The 23,106-nt window shown below is 39.1% G+C and overlaps 1 protein-coding gene across 7 annotated transcripts in view; it reads left to right on the forward strand.

The window, feature by feature from the left end:
* KLHL7 (kelch like family member 7) overlaps positions 1 to 23,106 on the forward strand; it is a 30,753-nt gene that overhangs the window by 293 nt on the left and 7,354 nt on the right. For 6 of the 7 annotated variants that reach the window (XR_006416649.1, XM_044450666.1, XM_044450665.1 and 3 more), the window contains exons 2-8: positions 2,498 to 2,600; positions 4,806 to 4,899; positions 5,289 to 5,413; positions 6,905 to 7,080; positions 8,666 to 8,840; positions 13,228 to 13,370; positions 20,560 to 20,800. Coding sequence is in view for 6 of the 7 variants with exons in the window: in XM_044450666.1 (XP_044306601.1) it covers positions 2,498 to 2,600; positions 4,806 to 4,899; positions 5,289 to 5,413; positions 6,905 to 7,080; positions 8,666 to 8,840; positions 13,228 to 13,370; positions 20,560 to 20,800 (1,057 nt within the window). In the remaining variant the exon portion in view is untranslated. Of the gene's footprint in view, positions 257 to 2,497; positions 2,601 to 4,805; positions 4,900 to 5,288; positions 5,414 to 6,904; positions 7,081 to 8,665; positions 8,841 to 13,227; positions 13,371 to 20,559; positions 20,801 to 23,106 lie in introns of all 7 variants that reach the window. The other variant, XM_044450664.1, reaches the window with a different exon arrangement.

Below are 23,106 nucleotides of genomic sequence, written 5' to 3' on the forward strand. Positions count from 1 at the left end.
AAAGAGAGCTGAAAGCAGGCGGAAAGAAGGGGTTGCGGGTGGCCTCTGGTGAGGCCTTTTAACCTCTAGTTCCTAGGAAGACTATCCCCCAGCCCATCCCCGGCTTTGTGTTGAGGTGTCTTCACACCTCGAGCCTAAACCTGAAGGAATTGTGGGATGAGTAAGAACAAGCAGTTTCACTGCGCTTCCTGGGGCTGAGGGTGCATCACGTGCGTTCTTTTGTTGTTATAACACTTACGACAGCCCTGTAATGCAGGTCAGTATTATTCCCGTATTGCCGGTAGGGGCGGAGCGCTGGTGGTGACTTTTCTAAAGCTGCCTTGGGAGTTTGTGCAAACGCCCTGGTGGCAGCCTGATTTGTGGCTTGGCTTCTTATATTATGTATAGATATTTCTCTGATGCAATGGTTAAGATAGTTTTCTGATACACCAGAGAAATAGCAAGTGTAATGCTGTATATAGAAGAGCACTCCGTTGTATTTGGTGTTCCTTTTAGCAGGATATCTGTGTTTCCATCTCATTTACAAAAATATATTTTTAAAAGGCCCCCATTTCTAATGTTTTGGCTATACCTGTGGCTGGGTAAGCTGAGTGCTAAAAGGAAGCTAGCTAATCTGCATTAAGTTATCTTGGATATCAATATGTACATTCTTCCAATGGATAGTCATTCCAAAGATACAGTATAACCATCATAAGATTTTTAGTGTAATTTGATTAGTAAAAACAAGTGGATGGAAAATGCTAGTTGAATTGTGCAGCAATCAGGTGCATTTGAGTTAGTTTTTATAATGCAGTACCGCTCTCCTGATCTAAGAAAGAGAATATTTATCCTACCAATTGTCACTGTTTGTCTTCAAATTCTGGTGTAGCATTTACTTGTGTAGTCATCACTTCCTAGAGTTACTTCACATCTTAAGTTTGTTCAGTAAGAACAAATTTTAGGCCAAAAATAACTTTGTTTTGGTGATACAAGAGAGCCAGTGTGGTTAAAAGTGTGGGATTGGGACTCAGGCTTATCTGGCTTGTAGTCCCCACTCAGCCATGGAACTCACTGAGTGATTTGGGGACAGTCGCAGACTTTCAGTCCAACCTGCTTCATAGGGTTGTTGTCATGATGACAAGATGAGAGGAGGAGAATTATGTAATATGGCTTGAGTTCCTTGGAAGGGGAAAAAAAGCAGGATAGAAAAATAATACATAAATAAATAAATCTGTCTGAACTATTTGGCTGTATTTTGAGGTTGAAACACTATATGTATTGGCAAATCTAATGTAGCAACTTTCAACACTTAAAATAGCAATCCTTGTCACAAATGTATAGAAGATTTAAATGGAGACAATTGGATCACAGTTTTCACTTTATTGTCCTTTGCACAGTACAGCAAAATATTATAGGGGAAAATGTTAACATGTGAATTTGGAGCACTAGGTTGTTTAAGGACTAAATAACCAGCCGTTAACTCAACAACAAACCATGGATTAAGCACTGGATTATTTAGTCAATGACTGCTTTGTTAAGTATGAGTTGTTGCTAGGGTGTTAAGATTGCAAACCTATGTATCCTTAGGGGTAGTTTTTGAGCAACACACATGGGATTTACAGGGTAGCTTTGCCTATTTCAGTAATGTTTTGAATTTAAAATAGAAATGGAAACCTTGTGTGTATGTAGAAAACAGCAAAGTTATTATTGATCTGAAATATGTCTTCACATTAGTAGCAACTCTAGCAATTGACACAATCATTTGTGAAATTCATTTTTCCCATTTTACTGTTGGAAGTCCACAATAACATTCTTATTTCTGTAAGTCCTATTAATGTGAATAGAAAATTTGAAAGTACATGAGAGCTGTCTTTTACTTCATGCATATTGCTGACAAAAAAAAATCAAGGTTGGATCCAGACTTGGTAATTTTTGATGTAAACCCACAGAAAATTATGAAGTTAAGTTACTCATAGTTGAAGCCCTATTGATTTCAGTCTATCTTGTTTAAGTTTGGCTAAGGCTACAATCCTATACATTTTTGGAGGGGGGATAAATATCATTTGTCTGGGCCATCTTAACGGCTGAGTAGATGTGCATATAGTTGTGCTATAAAACTGGTTGCAATCCACTGTAAGTAAACTTCTCAGAACATTTTAGTGGTATTTTGTTGGATTTCCAGAGACAATATCCTGCCATGCATGATACTAAAAATATTGACTAGGGGACTCATCCGTTTTTTCTCAGTATTACTGATGCTTCTTGAAATATTTTAGTCTGTAATTATATAAAATGAATTATGATTTAACAGACAGGGAAAACTGATTTCATTAATACTCTTAATAGATTGGATAGATGTTTTCTCATACATACAATTCATTCCGTACATACAAATGTTTGTTGTACATACAATTCATTCCACTAATGTCACACACTAACTAGTTAAACAGAGAAGATTTATACAACAGTATGGAATATTCTTATGTATCTGTCATAATTTTGCCTTCTTTTGCTTTAGAAAACACTCTGTGATGTCATTCTCATGGTTCAAGAAAGGAAGATTCCAGCTCATCGTGTTGTACTTGCTTCAGCCAGCCACTTCTTTAACTTAATGTTTACCAGTAAGTTGTCTCCTTTCATTAGGGAAAATTGGTTTAGTAAGTATGAACTGCTGAATGTTGTGCTTCAATCTACGTACCAATTTTTCTTCCTGGTCTTTTATCTGTGCTGCTAGACCAGTGCTCAGACTAAATGTAGTTCAGTAGCACCAAATTAATGAATGATTATGAACACACATGACTCTAAGCCATGGTTTCTATTAACTGTAGTCAGCTTTAGCCATGAATTTTCTTGTAGATGAACACACTGTGGCTTATTTTCCCTACTCGTGGTTTGTTTTTCTCCTGCCCATTTTCTCATCCTTCAGAGCAGTTTTGTTTCGAGACTGTTCATGCTGGGTGCCTCTGTTTCATGGGTTTTGGGAGCAGAGGGCTGGTGCACTTGGGCAAGCATTCCCACAGGATACTAGCCATGTCCCAGGTATTTATTCAGATCCAGAAGGTAAAGAATGTCTCAGTGAGAATGGGGAGCATGATTTCACTCAAGGTCTTGGGCTGCAACAGGAGAAGGAATAGGACAGGAGCTTTATCATGCAGGACAGTTCCTGGTAGGAGCCACTGGAGATGAGGAACTCTGACACATGGACCAGCCTCCCCCTCTGAGCTGAACCCTGAGGCAAGGTGCCAGCAGGTGCAGGAGTCCCAATTAAATGAGCAGAGGACAGGGAGGAGGCATGCTTGCCTTTAAAGAGCCCCTCCTGGAGGGGTGGGGCAAAGATGCATTCTTAAGGAGAGTCCCTGAAAGTAATTACTAGGTTGGATTCAACAAGCTCAGAAACTCATTCTGAGTCATTTGTAATAGAGTTATTAAAGAAAGTTTTGCAAGGAAAATGGATTCTGACAGATGTTTGCTTGAAGGCAGAATCTTGGCTCATGACAACAGAGGAAAGCAGAAAAAACAGACCTGAGATAATCTGCAATTCTGGTTTCAGACATTACAACTAGCCATAGTTTAAAGAAGCCAAATGTTATAAGCTAAGCATAAACCATAGCTTTTATTTGTGTTTGTAGCTGGTTAAGAAACTATGTTTGTGTGCCTGGATGTGTTCAGATATTTGGTGGCTGTTTATATACCATGACATATCACTGTGGGCTAATTACCCATTGGGGCCATCGTGTCTTGTGCATCATTTTTGCCATGGGTTACCCTGACTTGTTGTGTTGTGTGAATCCAAGTGAGTGTTAGCTTGTTTGAGGATTACAGAATTCTCAAGTAACTAAAACAAGCCATGGATTATTGGAGCGTTGTCTAACCCTTAAACAACCCTCATCACTGGGGTTTGAATGACATGGTAAGCCAGACATCTTCTGATTCCATGCAAAAATGGAGATTTTTCAGCATGCTACAGCAGTCTCCATAGGTAAATTAAGCCATAGTGGGCTGTTGTATCTGTGAACTAGGTCACTGCAACATCAGTCCAACTGGTTGTTCCTCTTCTGAAAACCATGCTGTCAAGATAAGTGGTACCCTTGAATTTCCCTTTCTATCACTTCCTGAGAACACTTCTGTGACACAGTCAGTGCAGAAAAAGACTTGCCACAGATGCATCTACTTCAGAGAGTAATGTTTTGTAATATCCAGTCTTCATCTTCAAGTATCATTAAAAATAGACTATAGTTTAAGGGGATGTGTTCTTTTATTTCACCTTCATGTGCCAATATGTTTAAGGTCACTATTGATACAACTTGATACTGAGGTCATCTTTTCTAATAATATGAATGTGGACTATTTTTCCTTCCGAGAGACAGAGCTTTGTCTCCTAGTTGGAGAATATGATGGTAGCTGCTGAAGCACAATGATAACACATGAGTAGACCAGTTTGTAAAGAACTTGTATACAGGCATTTTTAAAATGTTGAGCTACGTAAATAATTACGTAAAACTTGGGTAGTGCTTATTTCCTGTTATTGTATCTTCTGTAAGTGTTCTTTGTGAGATCATGCGTTTGGATATTTTTAAGAATTGCAGTTTTTCCTTTCCTTATTCTATATTTTAGTTGTTGTTCTATAGGTAAGATTTCAAAATAATTAAGGAAACCATTATTTTTAGTACATTGAGCACTGGATAGCAACATGACCCATTCTGGATTCTGTTCAGTTTGCAAATGATTTTTGAGATTTTCTTGGCATTTCAGTCACCTTCCATTACAACATATTTTCTTTTGGTAAATTAGACTCTAATTACAACAATCATTATATCTAATTTCAGCAAACATGATTGAATCAAAGTCATTTGAAGTGGAGTTAAAAGATGCAGAGCCTGATATTATTGAGCAACTTGTAGAGTTTGCTTACACTGCAAGGTAGGTTTATTTATTATCTTGTATCTGCTGTTGCTAGTCAGAGCTTTATGAGAAGCCTAGCAGAGTAGAAATGTGCAAAAGCTGTTGTGAGTTGATGCTTTTTACCAAGTTAAAATCTGTCTTTCCACTATCAGTTGTTATCTACCTGCAACTTCCTATTTTGGTGTGCTAGTGATGCAGTGAATCTTTGAATTAATATGTTGGACCTGGTTAATATGATTGTGAAAGATACTGTTTCCTAGTTTTGCACACTTTTAAGCTGATAAGGATGTGTAAATGAAATACAGACTTGTTTGAAATGCATTGTATAGAATCTAATAGGGATATATTTTGCTTTCCGTTCTTGTTGAAATGCTTTACTTGTGGTAACATTCTTCCATTATTTTCAGAATTTCTGTGAATAGCAACAATGTCCAGTCATTGTTAGATGCAGCAAATCAGTACCAAATTGAGCCTGTGAAAAAAATGTGTGTGGACTTTTTAAAGGAGCAAGTTGATGCTTCAAATTGTCTTGGTAAGATGGCACATTTAATACAATATTGGTCCAAGGAAATCGTGACATTTTTAAAGTGCACCATACCTTATAATTAACACTTCTGTTGTTGTTTGATACTTTTTAGGACAGTCTTCAGATCTAATTACATTGGGGACAGGGGGAACATTACTATTGGAAACATGCATATTTAATATTATATTTCAAAGCATGGGTGCATACTATATCTGGCTAGTCTGTTTAATAAGCTGTTAGTAGCTTTCAGATAAACCAGGCTGAACTATTTTTTCTGCAAAACTTCATGTTTAACCATTTATGCTAAGTCACTAAGAATAAATACTGGGTAGCAGATTTTGAACTTGACTTTGAGTGGGTTTGTGTGACAACAAGCCACCTGGACAACCCGTGGCTCATAGGGGTTGCTGAACCCATTGCTGTGTCACCACATCTCTGAAGTGCACAGGCAGCAACTTTCACTGATTTCACTGACCTGTTTTTTTTTTTTTAAGGCACCAGAAAAGTGCACAAATATTTTCATAATTTGTTGGTTTATGTAGGTGTGGAGGTACCCATTTGACCAAAAATGAAAAGTCTTGCTTGCTTAATGTTGCAGTAATTGTTTGCTATCAGACTGTCTGATGAAGTGAGGTTGCAAATGGCTATTTTGTTGTTGGCAGCTGTCACTTTTCCTGTTTCTTGAACTCTTAAAGTCTCAGGAAATGGTGAAAGGCATTGAGAATTGCCAGGTCCACACTTGAAAACTGGAAGAACTCACTGTGAAGGGAATGATATACTCATCCTCTTCCTTTTCAGGCAAGATCTGTTCTTGGTTTTGCATTTTGCTTGAGAGCTTGCATCTATTATATCAAGTAGGCAAGACCATTCATTTTTGTCACTTGCAAGTGTGCATCTTCAAAAGTTGGAGGGTTTTTTTGGTGGGGGGGAATAGAATATTTATGCACAGTGGGTGTGATCGGAGTTGGGACAGAACTATGTCCCCAGGGATACCTGCTGGAAGACTGAAGAAGGAATGAGGGGCAACCTATGGTGAACCCAGTTATCTATCAGGCAACCATGAGTTCCTCCATGAAGAATCCATACTACATAGCATATCTCAAGGTGGATTGCTGTGCAGCACAAACTCATCCTTCTATCTAGTAGCTACCTCAATACAGTGATTCTATATATGGTGGTATTTCAGAAGGAAGCAGTATTTTGCCACTGTGTCACCCTTCTCTCCAGATGATTTGGACTGCAATTCCCACCATTGCTCACCATTGACTGAACTAGTTGAACTGCAAGCTGTCCTGAGACCCACTGGGTATTGGATGGGGGTAAAAATTACACAGATAAATAAATAGTTGTGGCTTATGGAATTCTTCTAAACCATCAGAAAGACACCAACTTGGAAGAGACTGGGATACATAATGCATGGAGAAACATGAAATATTTTATAACATGATTCAAAGGTTTTAAGGATTCTTTGCATGTATTTTCTGCATCTTATCTTAGGTATAAGTGTGTTAGCAGAATGTCTTGACTGCCCAGAACTGAAGGCTACTGCAGATGACTTTATCCATCAGCACTTCACAGAGGTTTACAAAACGGATGAGTTTCTACAGCTAGATGTTAAACGTGTTACACATCTCCTGAACCAAGATACATTGACTGTAAGAGCAGAAGATCAGGTGAGATGCCAGTTGCTTTACAGATTTTTACAACTGAGGTAAACCTTTTGAAAAAGGTACCTTGGGGGAAACACTGAGCACAAAATGTGGTTTTGACTCCTATTCTGTCCTTTGGAAAGCAGTTCAACCTGGTTTGGACTGAAAATATAATGTATAGGGCCAAAATGCTGTGAGAGGAGGTAAACTAGAGGGAAGAGAAAGGACATCAGTTAAGGATTTAACTTATTTATTGTGAGCCGCCCTGAGGCTTTGGTGAATGGGGCGGCATAGAACCTTCCTAAATAAATAAATAAGGAGACTAACAAAAAAACTGCAAAAGAAATGAAATTTAACTTCTGGAAGAAGATGGGGGGTAACCAGGTGGAATGGAAAGAAGGGATTTAGGAAGAGGAATGGGTAAGTTGGAATCTGGAAGGAGTAAATAGAGTTGGCCAAAAACAGGTCCTCTCGCAAAAACCTTCAACATGTTAGCACTCTTGGCTGAGACATAAATAGCAAAAGCAACAGCAGCTTTGAGCAAAAGTTTTTGTAAGACTTAAATCCTTCTCTACAAGCAGTATTTTTGGACTGTCCTCTGAGTAACTCTTCCCTGTGATGAAAAGGTAAGCCTGTCAGTCACTCAACACATTTCTGTTCCCTGCCCACTTACTCTCCTTGTCATTTTCCATATAAGCACAAGCAAAGTAACTTTTTTTGTTGGTGATAGTCTGTTTGACTTTCTGCAGCCCACCAGATCACAAAAGAAACTTCAGGGTGGTCCAGCTTCAGTTACAGTCATGTTAGAGAAAATTATGTTTCTCATAGGGCAGCTTTAGAATGTCCAAAGTAGACCAATTAAATCCAGGATTTATTCTTCCTGTAGTTTCCAGGAAATGTGGGAGAGCCTGAGAAGTGCTTTAATATGAAAATTTGGATTGAGACATGGGGATTTAGTGAAATCATATGTGATAACAGGCTCATTCAAAATATGGTGTACCGTTTTTGGAAGTTGAAGTGGATATTTCAATGTTGCTATAGAGAGGGTTGCTACAAGAGGAGAAGGATTCAAAATATGGGGTTTAGCAACCTATTTCTATATTAAGAACTTACACCTTTCTGATTATTTCAATTTAAACTTTTCACTAAAATTAAGAGTTAGAACTAGTATGATACCATTTGATGTAGATTTTATTTTATTTTTAAGTAGTAGCTGAAAAATAGCAAAATGACATTGTCAAGGCAGGTGACAAAATTATTATTTGGAATTATTCCAAATCTGTGCATGTATGTTCATTGTAAAATAACTTGTTTATATAGAAGTCTACTGCAGTTCAGCTATTGAGTATTGTTTCATAGCTCTGATGGTGCATGAACTACCCTTATTATGAAAACATTCCAGTTCAGATTCCCTGTTAGCCAATGGGGAACTCAGCCCATCTATCCCAATTAACAAGCACTGGGAGATGGAAAATACCTCAAGTAATTCTAAACTCTACTTTAAAGATTCTTAATTAGGCTTCCTTGTTTTAACTAAAATAATTGCTTTCCAGTTTCTCAATGGTGACTTCTACATGTGTATACTCAGATGTATTTTCCTTTTCTCTAGGTTTATGATGCTGCTGTCAGATGGCTAAAGTATGATGAGCCAAACCGTCAACCATATATGGTTGACATTCTTGCTAAAGTCAGGTTTCCTTTAATTTCAAAGAATTTCCTCAGTAAAACGGTACAGGCTGAACCACTTATCCAGGACAACCCAGAGTGCCTCAAAATGGTTATCAGTAAGTTTATCTTCTAGTTTCAGAGGGGTAATGATGTGAGTTGGTTGTACCAAAAGCAGCAGTCTACAAAGACTAAGCTGATGCCAGAATAACTTTGTTAGTCTTTAAGGTGCCATTATACTTCATTGTTTTTAACTTCCAGATGTGCTTTCAATGTTTTCCTTTAGGAATGACTTATTCCACTTCAAAGCCTTTCCTCATGAAACCCTAAAAGAAAATTGGGCTTAACACTGTTTTCTCTGTACTGGGATGCTGAACAATAGCTGACTAGAAGCCCTTAATGCTGAAATGTCATTTTCTATGACTAATAAATTGCAGCCCAGTTGCAGTTCATAGTGTTGGGCTTTGTGGCCCAGTCTCCCAACTTTCAAAATGTCCTTTACACTTCACAACATTAGTGTACTGCTGCTAAAATAAGGGAACTACTTATTTAGTGTTGGGTTATTTGTAGCAAAGAAGTCCAAATTTTATTTATTTGTACATTCCATATTGTCCGATATCTGGAGCTGTCTGGACAACAGTTGAAAACATCAAAGACAGTGTATGAATTTAAAAGTTTAAAACTACAGTATAAAATAGAAGTAAATGCCAAAGTAAACTAAAACCAGAAAAATAAGGTTTTTACCTGGCACTAGAAAGAGTATGATGTAGGTGCCAGGTGAGCCTCTCTAGGAAGGTCATTCCACAGCTATGGTGCCACAACAGAAAATGGCCTCTTCTAAGTAGTCACCCACCTGACTTCCTTTCGCGCAGTCTCCACAGGATAGCTGAGGATGATCTTAACATCTGGACAGGTACATATAAGAGGAGAAAATCCTCTAAGTAACCTTGTCCCAAGCAATTTAGGTCTTTGAACGTTAACAGCAGCACTCTGAATTGAGCCCAGACATGGACTGTCAGCCAGTGCACATGGTAAAGTACTGGCCTAATATTTTCATGCTGGCCACTCCACATTGATATTCTTTCTGACCTGTATTGGACAAGGTGAAGGTTTTGGACTATTTTCTAAGACAGCTGCATATATAATACACTGTAGTAATTCAACCAAGAAGTTACCAAAGCATGGGTAACTATAGCTAGGCTATCTTTGTCCAGAAAAGAGCATGGTTGGTATATCAGCCTAGATCAGTGATGGCGAACCTTTTAGAGACCAAGTGCCCAAACTGCAACCCAAAACCCACTTATTTATTGCAAAATGCCAACACTACAATAAAACCAGAAAACTAAGGTTTTAGTTTAGAAAAAACACCTCACAGCCAGTCCAAGCAAATGTATACATATCCTTGGCAGCGCACTGACCGGCCATGCGAAAGCTTGGACGAGTCGTGACTACTGATTCGCAGCCTGTGATGTCATTGCCTGGTGCCGCTACTCCTTTCCGAGCATGGACATGGCCCCTACGTACACTGTTATCCGATGCTCGGCTGCTGGGGCGAATTGGCTTGCCTGCCAACACAGGACCCTGCATGCCCGCTGTGGCACATGTGCCATAGGTGTGCTACCACTGGCCTAGATTGTGCTCCACATCACTGAGTCAATTTAGAAATTGTTTGATCCAACAGCATGCTCAGATACAAACCTGATCCTTTGGAGGATTGCAACCCCTCCAGAATAGACTGAATATTTCTCATCCAGGTAGACAAACCATTTGTTAATCCGGACAAGGTGGAGGTACTGTTGGGTTGTTTCCTGGCCCTCATCTAGTCCATTACCATGCACACACACTGATTCAGAAAGCCATTGTATTATCTGGATTTGATACACAGCAGAAAGCATGCTGAGAGTCTTCTGCATCTTGATGATACCATAGCACACATCTCTGGATAGCCTTCCTTAGCAGTTTCATTTAGATGTTGAACAACATGGGGAATAAAATTGAACCTAGTGGACGCCCATAGCATACCTGCCAAGGCACAGATCAATAATCCCTCAGAACTACCTTCTGGAATTAGAGGTACTACAGTGCTTCCAGGGGTGGGTTGCTTCTCCCCAGTTTCAGAACAACTAATAATATGGGTTAGCCCCATTTATATTTATGTGATAATAAGTCTTCCTAAACTGAGTGTAATGGAAAAAGAGATATTTTTTTGTTGTGCAAATGGTTTCTGTAGCATGACATACAGTATTAGTTTTGGTTGGTATGTCAGATTTCCTTTTGAAAAGAGCTGGTTTACTGTTATATTCCATAATTGGTTCAATCCAGTTTAGATTACTGTAGTGCACTGTTTTTGTTCTGAAAGAAAGTGGTGTGCCTCAGCACTTGATTGTCCTGATGTGTGCCCTGTTTCATGAAGCTCTATTTGGGGCAGAGTATGAAGAAACAAAATGATTTCCTATAGGCAGAGGTGTCGGACAAAGGTGCATTTTATTTCCTATCGGTCAGTCTTTGCACAGAACATATAAGAAAATTGGATTAGAATCAGGAGGAGGAGGAGAGAGAATGTGTGGAAGATTCACCAATATTCTTAAGATATACAGATAATACCATGTTATTAGCTGAAAGGAGCAGTGAATTAAAAGTATTTTTAAAGAAAGAAAGTGGAAAAGCAAGGACTGCAACTGAACATTAAGAAAACAAAAACATGACTACAGAAGCATTACAGAACTTTACTTTCAACAATGAAGCAACTGAAATTCTGAAAGGATTTTGTATGCCTTGGCTCAATCATCCATTCAAATGGGGACTGCAACCAAGAAATTAGAAGACAACTTGGAAGAATGTATTGCTAGAGACCAAGGCAAAGATAATCCACACTGTTGTATGCCCAATCACTATGTATGGATGTGAAAGCTGGACAGTGAAGGAAGCAGACATGAAAGATATTAATGCATTCAAAATGAGCTGGAGGAGAACTTTGCAAATACCCTGAACTGACAGAAATATGAACTAGAGGGTCCTAGATCAAATCAAACCAGAACCTTTCCTAGAAACAAAAATTGTGAAAGTGAAACTGTTGTACTTTGGGCACGTCATGAGAAGGCAAGACTCAGTGGAAAAGACAGTAACTCCAAGGAAAGTTGAAGAAGAGGAAGACCAAATATGTGCTGGATTAGTTCCATGAAAGAAGCCACAGTCTTGAGTTTATGAGAACTGAGAAGGGCTTTCATTTTGGAGGGCATTCATTCATAGAGTTGCCATAAGTCAGATGACTTGATGGCGTATAAGAACAACAGCAAATTGTTTGTGGGCTGCCTTTCAAAAACTAAGAAGCTCCAACTGGTTTGGAATCTAGACTTCTAATTTGGATTCACTATGGTGAACATATTTCTCCAATATACAAAGATTTTCCCCCAGCTGGACTGGAAGAATCATATTTTGTGAAACATAGGGGACTAGGAGGCAAATATAATTTCTCTCACCCTGCATTGGATGATTAGAAGCCTCCACGTAGATGGTTGATAGGATTGCACCTTCAATCATATATAGGAATTAAGCTCAGTTTGGAAGATGCATATTATATTTCTCAGGCTTAGAATATAATTGGTAGCCATGTTAATATCAATGCCAAAATAGCCTCAGTAATGACATTTCTCTCAGCTTTTTAAAAACAGTAAGCCTACGCACTACCATCTGTAACTTTAACATGGATCCAGGCTATATCTAAAGTGTATGCCAACTAAAAATAAAAATACCAGATAAAAAGTTAAGGATTTCATTCTGTTTGTATTGTGAGAAATATATTTATGCAAGGAAGATGTTCTGTATCATTTTTTCCCTTCAGATGTTTTGGACTGTAATTTGTCACTTCAGACAAAATAGGCATTAATCAAGAATTGTCATCTAAAATATATGAAAGGCACTGTGTTGAGGGAGGCTGCTATACATTACATTCCTCACCTCAGTGAATTGCAGTGGCATTAAAATGATGAAATACTGAACGCATTTAATGAAGAAATTTAGATTTGTTGGAACACACTTGCAGAAGTTAAAGCTACTAGTACTAAAATCAGATCCTACTGAGAAATTGAGTTCCATCTTCTGTGGTGTGCTGAAAACATTGCGCTCTTGTCAACATTCAGTATAATCTTACAACTTTCCCAGTTTCGTATTATGAATTTGATAGCATGATCACCTGAGAAGCATTGTCCATGACAACCAGTTTGCATCACTCACTATATACCCCTTCACACACACACTCTCTCTCTCTCTCTCTCTCCAGTGCTTAATAGAAACATATTTCAAAAATAAAAGAATGCTGTGTAAATTATTATGATAGTTTTCATGTATTTGACAGGACTTGCATGGATTTTTTTAAATGGGTAGAAATAAGGTTTATTTTTTTCCCTCCCTAGCTATTGTGTATCTCATGGTAGAAACAGAGATTTTGTTTTGAACAAATCAGTGTCTTGGCTGATTTGGAATCAAGTGTGTGCTTTTCTTGTTTAGGTGGAATGAGGTACCATCTGCTTTCCCCAGAGGATAGAGAAGAATTAGTGGATGGCACTCGCCCACGAAGAAAAAAGCATGATTACCGCATTGCCTTGTTTGGGGGATCACAGCCACAATCATGTCGATATTTTAACCCAAAGGTAACTTGAACTTTCAAAATTTGAGTGGATGGAATGTACTCTACACAAATCATCTATCATTTAGATCAACTTTTTTTTGCCATTTTTTGCCATTTTCACTTATCCTTTTATTTACAGAAAAGATTGTACCAGTCATATCCTTGGGATAGAGTATAAATTTAAATAAAATAGCTGGAACATGTATTTAAATAGCAGGCATTAATTGTTATATAATTGCTTTCATGTGTATATTCATAGTTATTAGACTTCTGATCTTTGACAAAACAGATGAAGATTTTTTTTCTGTTTAGATGTGGGGGCAGGTTACCAGCAATGTGATAAGACAGAAAGATTTCTGAAGTGCAGGGCTATTTTGAGGTTTCTATAGCAACTCTAACACTTCTTACTTAGGGGTTTTAATTATTGCTAAGAATAAATATCTATTCATTTACAAATTAAGATCCAAAGTAGATTATCAATGTTAAAGGAACAAATTGGGACATGGGGATATCAGGCTGAGGGAACACGTCCTGCAAGATCAGTTGATTCCTTTTCAGCAATCATTTCAGCAGCAAAGAGGAAATTGTTTGAAAAGATTGAAGGCCAATCCCCATCCCCCTTCCCAGTAGCAAAGAAGTAAAAGTTTGAATCTGACTTACATCATATGGGATAGATACATTGAAATCAATGGGGCTTGAATTACTACAATTCGGATTGTATTGGTGCCAGTTTGACTAAACTTAAGTCTGGATCCAACCCAAAGTCTTGATTGATCAAAGCATTTAAAGAAAGGGGTAATTTGAGGATATGTAACATAGGTGTGCATTCAAATAGAGTCTCTGTATTTTCCTACTAAGTAGGGCTTTACAATCAGTAGAAATACTGCTTTTCTCTCTGCCCTGTATAGGCCCCTGGAAATGAGCAGGTGGAGATAATCTTCTATTTCTGATGTTAACATAGCATTTTACTTCTCATATAGAGGGGAAAATCCAACAACTTATGGGTCGGCTCTTTAAACGATCATGTGTCATATTCATTCTTCTATATATTTGATCTAAAATTGATCTAATATTTTTGTGCTGTACAAATATGCATTTACTTTCATTAAAATCTTACATACCTCTATTTTTCCTATAGCTCCTAGTTTCTGAAAAACAGATAAGAACTATAGAAGAAACAAATTGTGGCAGTAGTCAGGATCTAAAGTAGTACTTCATTTTACTTATAACTTGAGAAAGCCCTCAAAATAGCATACAAAGAAGTAAGTTTAAAAGAACAGCATCAGGAATGATTGTCAAATAAAATGAAACAGTAGGGAACAACAAAGTAAGCACAGTATAATAATAAAACAGCTAAGACCAAATCATATATTTGGTCTTAACAAAAAAATATTGTTAAAGCCCAGCTGAACAGGATAGACAGTTACCTGGGTCAATTGTCACAGCAGCTCACTATGGGTTAATTTAGCCCCAAGGACTCTGGTGTTATGTGCTTCTGGTTGCCATTTTTGCATGGCATCCAGCATACTATGATTTGTGTTCTGTGAAGGCAGACAGCAGAAGTTTTTTGAAATCCTTTAATAACCCTAAAACAAGCCATGAATTATTTAAGGCTTATAGGCAGACAATGCCTATAACCTGGGTTTGCACAACATGAAAAACCCACAGCAAGTTGGATGCTGTGTAAAAACTTGATGGAAATTGTCATGGGTACATTAATTATTATGGGTGAATTAATGCACAGTGGGCTGCCATGATATGTGAACCAGATTTTTGTCCAGCACTTAAATGATAACAGGCACACTTATCTAGGGAGACTGTTCAGAGACTGTGTGCTACCAGAGAAAATGTCATTCTTCAGTAGCAACCTTCCTACCCTCAGAGGGTGGAAGGCATGTGAAAATGATCCCATTCTGAAGTAAGTTCATGTGAAAGATCTTTTAGATATCCAGGTAACTTAGGGCTTTATAAGTTGAAAGCAGCGTTTTGATTGAGGTCTAGAAATGGCTAGACAGGGAAAATGCAGCTAGGGCTTCACTACTCCCAGTAAGACTTTTGACTTTTTTCTTTAAATGCCCTCCATGCCATATTACATACTATTTTTTGGAAACTGCATTGGTCTCAGAGATAATTCACAGTGGACTGTGATGTTTGAAAATATAAGCTGAAGCTTCCTGAGTTACTAATTGAGCTGTTCTTTGTATCCTGGGTGTTCTTTTGAAAAAATGGATTCTAAAAATGTTTTTTTTAATAATAAACACTTTTTCAGGATGTTCCATCAGTTTTCCATTTCCATGAAAGCTGTGAGTACTGAAACAGCCCTGACCACACTATAGGATGGTCTGTGTGTGCTTAGGAGACCCAGGATTTGCAGATATTTAAAAAAAAAACCAAAAAAGAAGGCAACCCCCTAAAAACAAATGGGAAGACTACAGGGAGTAAACATAACTCAGCAGAAGGAGTAAGTGCAGCTTCCTGGTGCCATTAAGCAAGAATGTATTGGAGAGAAACAGGAGGAAGCACAGGGAATGAGGAAGGAGCACAGGAGATGTGAAGGAGGAGGAGGACAAGGAATGGATCAGAGTCCAGAGCAGGAGCAGAGGTAGCTGGATGGAAAAAGCAGGAGAGACAAAACAGGAAGGGACAGTGCTTGGGCAAATTAAAGGGGCAATGAGAGAGGTGACTAGAATGAGGAGGAAAAACATGGCAAAGGGACATTGGAACAAGCTGTGGTGGAGGAGAAAAGACAAAGTGAACAACAAACAAGGAACAATAGGGGTAGGAGTGTGTGTAGGGGTGTGTGGGGGGAATGGTAGACAATCAACAAGGGAAAGGGAAGGAGGTACAGAATGAGTGGTAGGAAGTGGGACCGCAGAATGGAATAATTAGTAAAGGAAGGAAAGCAAGTGACAGAAGGGGGAAGAATTATGCAGGATGTCAAATTATTTTATTAATCAAAACATTTTGGTACAGCATCTTATATACTTGTAGTACTTCCAGCTTTAAAAAAACCCCTTCATTTCCAACTTGCTGCAACTCAAGATCTTGACAGTAGTAATTTAAACTGCTGTGCACGGGCATCAACTCTAGTTATATTTTTCAAAGATACTGACATGTGAATTATTTTACCAGGATAGACATGCACATTTGAATCTGCTTTCTATTGATAAAGTGCAATGCAGTATGAACAGACACAATCTTGTTTAGATTTATTCCCATGTTTTCTGATCCAATGTCCTTAACTGGCTTAGGACATTGGTGTGATTTGTGTGGCTTGCTATTGCTTTTGGTTGTGTTTTACAAGTACATGGTACTGTAGAATGTATTCTTTTTTGAAAAAAAAATCTTAACATGAAACAAAGTACAAAAAGAAGAAAAGTGTATGTAAAATAAAGTTGCCAAGGGATTTTAAACAAATATAACAAATACGTTCAAACCCCCAAATTATCTATCCATCATGCAACATTCTGTGGAGGTTCAGAAAAGAAAAAGTTATTCTGTACACCAACAAATTTTCCAATTACTTTAAATCCTCAACTACTTTTTAAAGAACTCCCTTGTACATCCCATTAATCATGCTGGATATAATAGAATTTCCATTTATCATTAAATTCTTCAACAGGTCTTCTATTTACCTAATTAGTTAATTTTGTCATCTCTACATGTTCTGCCAGCTTATTTTTCCATTCTTCAATTGTTGGGAATTCAGTTTCCACCATCTACAGTTCTCAATTTCTTAAGCAGAAATATCACATGGCTTTACTGCTGTTAAGTTCCAGTTTAATAAGACATCAGTGATCATCAGGAAATTGTTTCTGGGCCCTTTTGAAATATGCAAACAAAAATGCCTTAGGAGTCTAAGTTGCAGCAAGTTAGAGTATTATTCTCTTGGCACAAAAAGTAAAGTAAAAAGGAACAATACAAAAAAGACAAAGAGAAAAAGAGAGAAAAGGGGGAAAGCATATATTTATTATTTATTATTATTTATTTAGAGTTTTTGTATGCCATCCCATCGCTTAATGCCTCGGGATGGCTAACATAAATAAACATAATACAAAAACACAGATTATACAAATTAAAAGCCCAATTCATTCCGGCTGCAAATTAAAACCTATAGTTAATATTAAACATTATTAAAATATTGTTTAAATAAAAAGGTCTTAGCCTGGTGCCCCACGTAGAGCACGTTACAGAAATCCAGCCGGGAAGTAACCAATGCGTGCGTCACTGTCGCTAGGCAATCGTCATCCAGGTAGGGACGCAGCTGATGGATTAGCCGAAGCTGAAGGAAGGCGCTCCTTGCCACCGCAGTCATTTGAGCTTCCAAGGACAGCTCCGGGTCGAGGAGCACTCCCAAGCTGCGGACCCTGTCCTTCAGAGGGAGTGCAACCCCATTCAGGACAAGGTCCAAGTCACCCACCCAGGAGCTCGAACCACCCACCAAGAGGACCTCCGTCTTGTCTGGATTGAGCTTCAGTTTATTGGCCCTCATCCAGCCCATTACCTCAACCAGGCACCAGTTCAGTACAGCCACTGTCTCACCTGGATTGATTGAGAAAGAGAGGTAGAGCTGGGTATCATCAGCGTACTGATGATTCCGCAGCCCACACCTCCTGATGACCTCTCCCAGCGGTTTCATGTAGATGTTGTATAGCAAGGGGGACAAAATGGACCCCTGCGGTACTCCATGGCATAGCTGCCATGGTACAGAGCCAAAGTCTCCCAGCACCACCTTCTGGAATCGGCCTTCAAGATAGGAATGGAACCACTGCCAAGCAGTGCCTCCTACTCCCAGTCCCGTCAGCCTATCCAGAAGGATACTGTGGTCGATGGTTGTTGTGAGGCCATAACTCACGTCTCCAATTAACTCACACAGCAGCCGGCAATAAAACTAAAGACTTTTATTGCTATTCACTACAAGATTTACAATGCAACAGATAAGCTCTGGCAACGAGCTCCTCACAGCTCAGTTACCCCCTCCTTTCTGAACTAAGGGGAAAGTCACGTGGACCTTAAACACCTCTCACATCTCTGTCCATGGGTGGGACAATCTTCTCTCCTGTCTTTGCAATTGGTGTATTCTGCACAAACTTCTCTGAAGTTGGGCGTTCTGTAAATTTCCTGTTACGTCTTCCTGTTCTCCAGGACTCAGCCCAGCAGCTTCAGAGTCTGGGGGGGGGGGGCAGCGGCTACTCACGAGGAGGCCTCAGAGTCAGGTTGCGGGGGGCTGTTTGGGCACTGGGCACCAAGTACAAATCTCCTTGTTCTAATGCCTGACTCTGTGAGCTTCTGGCCTTGCTCGCGTGTCAACGTCTCTGTCAAGCCATTAGGCACGACAATGGTATCGAAAGCCGCTGAAAGGTCCAGGAGGACCAACAGGGACACACTCCCCCTGTCTCTCTTCCTGCACAGGTCATCATACAGGGCAACCAAGGCAGATTCAGTACCATACCTGGGTCTGAAGCCGGATTGAAATGGGTCCAGATAATCAGTCTCATCCAAGAGAGCTTAGAGTTGTCCCGCCACCACCCATTCCAACACCTTGCCCAAGAACAGGATGTTGGCTACCGGTCTATAATTGGTGGCCATCTCTGGATCCAGGGATGCCTTCTTTAGGACTGGCCTGACCACCGCCTCCTTTGAAGGGGCTGGCACCCAGCCGTCCCTCAGAGAGGCATTGATGACCTCCAGGATCCAGGCACCAATCCCATGCTTGGCTTTGGTCAGTAGCCAAGAAGGGCAAGGGTCAAGTAAACATGTAGTAGGACGTACTTGTCCAAGCACCTTGCCAACATCATCAGGCCGCAACAACTGAAACACATCCAACAATATGTGACCAGACGGCAACATCGGCACCTCCCCTAGAGAATCTGAATCACTAGTGGAGTCCAGCTCGTGACGAATCTGAATGATTTTCTCCTTAAAGTGCTGGGCAAAGTCGTCACAGCGGGCCACCAGGGGTGGCACAGGATCTTTCCTGGGGCCAGGATGTACCAGTCCCTGTAGCACCCGAAAGAGCTCCACTGGACGGCACTGCGAGGAGGCAGTGGAAGTGGAAAAGAATTTCTTCTTTGCCGCCCTCACCGCCACAGCATAGGCGGTATATGCCATATTGTTGGGGTTGACTCTATAATATGTTTCAGTTTACCTTATCTGGCCATCTTGCTGTAATCAGAGCTGTAGACTGAAAGTCTTCAAGCGCAACTGTCATTTAGAGAGGTAAAGACCCTCTCAAAGATGATTTATAAATGTTTAAATGAGATAAGGCACAGAGCAGCAGAGATCATTGAAATTGCCACTTCAATTCGCCATTCCCCCACAATTCCTGAATGTAGTGTTCTTTTGTGTGATGGATTGTATGAAGTTTTCATTTGTTTTGGTTGGGCCTGTTCAAGCAGATATTCTGACTGCTGGAATGCAGGGAAGCATTAAGTCCTGATATGGCTGCAGGTATTTTTGGCAGCACTGTTTGTAGTTTATTAGAGGTAACCATCAAAGGTAGGTTATAATTTGTGGCATAGAAGAATTCTTGGTTGTCATGACAACATATTCTTGCAAGTTCTTTTTTACCTAATTATAATTCTTAGGGTCAGCTCTTTTCCTTCTTTGTTCCCTTCCCTCCCCCACCACATTTTTGTTCGATGGTGCATTCCTTCTTGACTATTTTTATCTATTCCATTTTAAAATAAATCCAAATTCTGGAAGAATGCATCATGGGTAGCGGCTATAAGAAGGGCCAGGAGGTTTTTGAACAGACTCATAGTAAGTTCCTTTTGTCTGCCCTTTCCCCACCAAAGAATTGTTGATGCCCATAACTGAGGAAAGATTTAAAACACATTAATAAAATAACTGCTTGCAACATAATGAAGGAAATTTTTCAAGATTTTTGTTTTGCCTGAGCAAACACAAGGCTTTTGCCAAATGGAAAAGGCAGTAAGGTATTGGCTAGCTATTGGCTCTACACTTCCAGTCCACTCATCTCATAGAATCATATGAGTTTGCTGCTGCTTAGAGTGCTCACATCTATCCTTTACATACAGATTAGGTTTACATGACAGCTATACCAAGGCAGTACTAATTTTCAAAACACTAATGTATATATGTAAGATTTAAATGAAATAAGATTGTGTCAGAAGTGAAGAATTTCAAAACTACTCAGCTGGATAGTCTTTATGTAAACCCTGTCAATTCCTTATTTTTTTCTCATACAGGATTACAGCTGGACAGACATCCGATGTCCCTTTGAAAAGCGAAGGGATGCAGCCTGTGTCTTCTGGGACAATGTAGTTTATATTTTGGGTGGTTCCCAGCTTTTCCCTATAAAGCGAATGGACTGTTACAATGTTGTGAAAGATAGCTGGTATTCCAAATTGGGTCCACCAACACCTCGTGATAGCCTTGCAGCTTGTGCAGCAGAGGGTAAAATTTATACATCTGGTGGTTCAGAAGTAGGTAAGACAGTTTTATGGGTCTGGTGGTGGGGAACCTTCAGGTAGAAGTTGCATATAGCACTCTAGTACTGTAATTACATGTTTCTATAAAAAGTAATAACACTTTTTGGATCAAAGTGCTTCTGAAATTTCAGTAAGAACTTTAAACTTCATTGCAAAGAGTATAAATGTAATTTCAGAAAGGATACTTGTCATGTAATTTTCACTTGTCCTATGAATTCTGTCTGAGAATGAAAAAATATATCCCACTGGCCTGCATATAACTTGTGGATAGCCAGGTTGTAGCACAGGTACCCCATTGAGACAGTGGGAGTCCCTAGATCATCTGCCTGTTCAGGATGAGAAGAGGCCATAGGCCTGGCTATGTTAAAGAATTAGACTTGTATTCCAGTATGACTTTCCAACATTACATTGCTGACAGCTCCCTGATGCAGCATGCTAGTAGCAAAAAAAATGTGAGGCACAGAAGGCTGTGTATTTACTGTAGCACATACATGCCCAGATGTTGGGGGGTGGGGGTCAAGAGGGGGCAGTTACTCTTCCAAGCAGGCAGTTCACACACACAAATGAATGACTGTAGATGATGAGGATGAACCAAGTTGGATGACCTTGACACTTAGTTTGCCAGCTCACCATGGAATCAATTAGCAGAGTGTCCTTACGCAAGCAGAATCCTGTTCTATACCAGATACTTTCAAATAAATAGTTCCTTTCAGCCTCAAGGCCACAATTTTATCCACACCTGGAAGTTAGTCTAGCTGAATTCTGTGAGACTTGGGCTTACAGTTGGACTTTTAAGTAGTTTTGGTAGCCATATGTAACAACAGTCTTGGGTAGTGTCAGTGCATACACATTCTATATGTAAAAGTCTAATGAAAAGTTCAAGAAGAATATTTTGATCTAACTAAGTTGTACTTAATTCACTTTGAAATCTACACACTATAAGACATGAATGATTAAAACTGGATCCAACCAAGAGTCAACTAAATCTGGATCCAGCAAGGAGTCTACTGGTCATAGTTGGCTTGAAAGATAAACATTTTCACAGGTGGCTAGTAGAAATCCCAACATGCTTATGCAACAATATTATATGCATTTATTAGTAGTTATTATAGGCTGATGAAACTGAAATTATGTAACACACTTTGTAAGCCTGTATATAGTTAGGTGGGAACAAGCACCATTTACCTCAGCCTTCCCTAATCTGCTGCCTTCCAGATATTTTGTATCACAACTCACAATATTCCTGAAGTCCAAAGCATCTTGTGGCACCAGGTTAAGGAAGACTGATTTAACTCTTTGGGACTTACTTCTGTAGAATTAAGCTTTTATGATGCATTTCAGTTGATGAACATTGCCAATATATATTGGTCTGAATTTTTTTTTACTTTTGAGTCATTTCTGTTTTCCTCACTCAGATTTTTATGTTCTCTGGAAAAATTGAAAATGTGAGAACATGTGGATTTTGGTTAGTGAGGTGCTGCTTTTAACTTGTGACAATTTTTTTACTAGAAAATTGAAAAAATAATCCATTTTCCAAAGCATGCCTTAAAGACTAAGGAGTATTTAAAAATGGAATTCTGTAATCCTACGTGTCTTAACTTGAGCCTAAGCTCAGTGAAACTTGGATACTTGCTTTTGAGTGCATGGCTTTAATCAGTGACGCACGCTGGACTTCAACAAAGGGTTTTGTTTAGCCATTGAAATGCCTCCTTTAGCTTCTAATAAATAATTGCAAACAATTTAAAGAAATATTTGAACAGCTGACTTAAAGTTGGAATCCCATCAATTAGGAAAAACACTTTGGTTTCTCTTCGTAAATGTAAAGGTTGAAGATGGAAAGAGAAAATTGAGCTTTACCCTCTGTTCCCTTAATCTTGTTTTTAATCTGAGTTCTCTGCTGGCACCAGTTGATTATTATTTCTCATATGGAGATTGGTTCATCTTCCTCTGTTATTGCATATTTTGAATTTATGTGAATCTTTCACAAATATTGACAAATCTTTAAAGCCTTATTGCCACTTCATTCCTTTTATTTATTTATTTATTTTTGCATGTTTATGTGTCCCCACCCCCTGTCCTGTTTGAGGAGGGAAGGGCCCATTGCCATGAATACCCTGTTCAATCAATTTGTAAAAGCATGGATCCAACCTATAACAGCTATGTCATTGTCTAGACATTTATTTGTGGCACCTTTAAAGATGAACAAATTTATTGTGGCAAAAGGTTTCATGAACTAGACACTTTGTCTTTGCTGCAGCAGACTAAGACACCTTCCTCTCTGAAAACAGAAAATATTTCTTCAAC

Source organism: Varanus komodoensis, unplaced genomic scaffold (genome assembly GCF_004798865.1).
Source record: "Varanus komodoensis strain SLA01 unplaced genomic scaffold, ASM479886v1 scaffold68, whole genome shotgun sequence".
Classification (NCBI taxonomy): domain Eukaryota; kingdom Metazoa; phylum Chordata; class Lepidosauria; order Squamata; family Varanidae; genus Varanus; species Varanus komodoensis.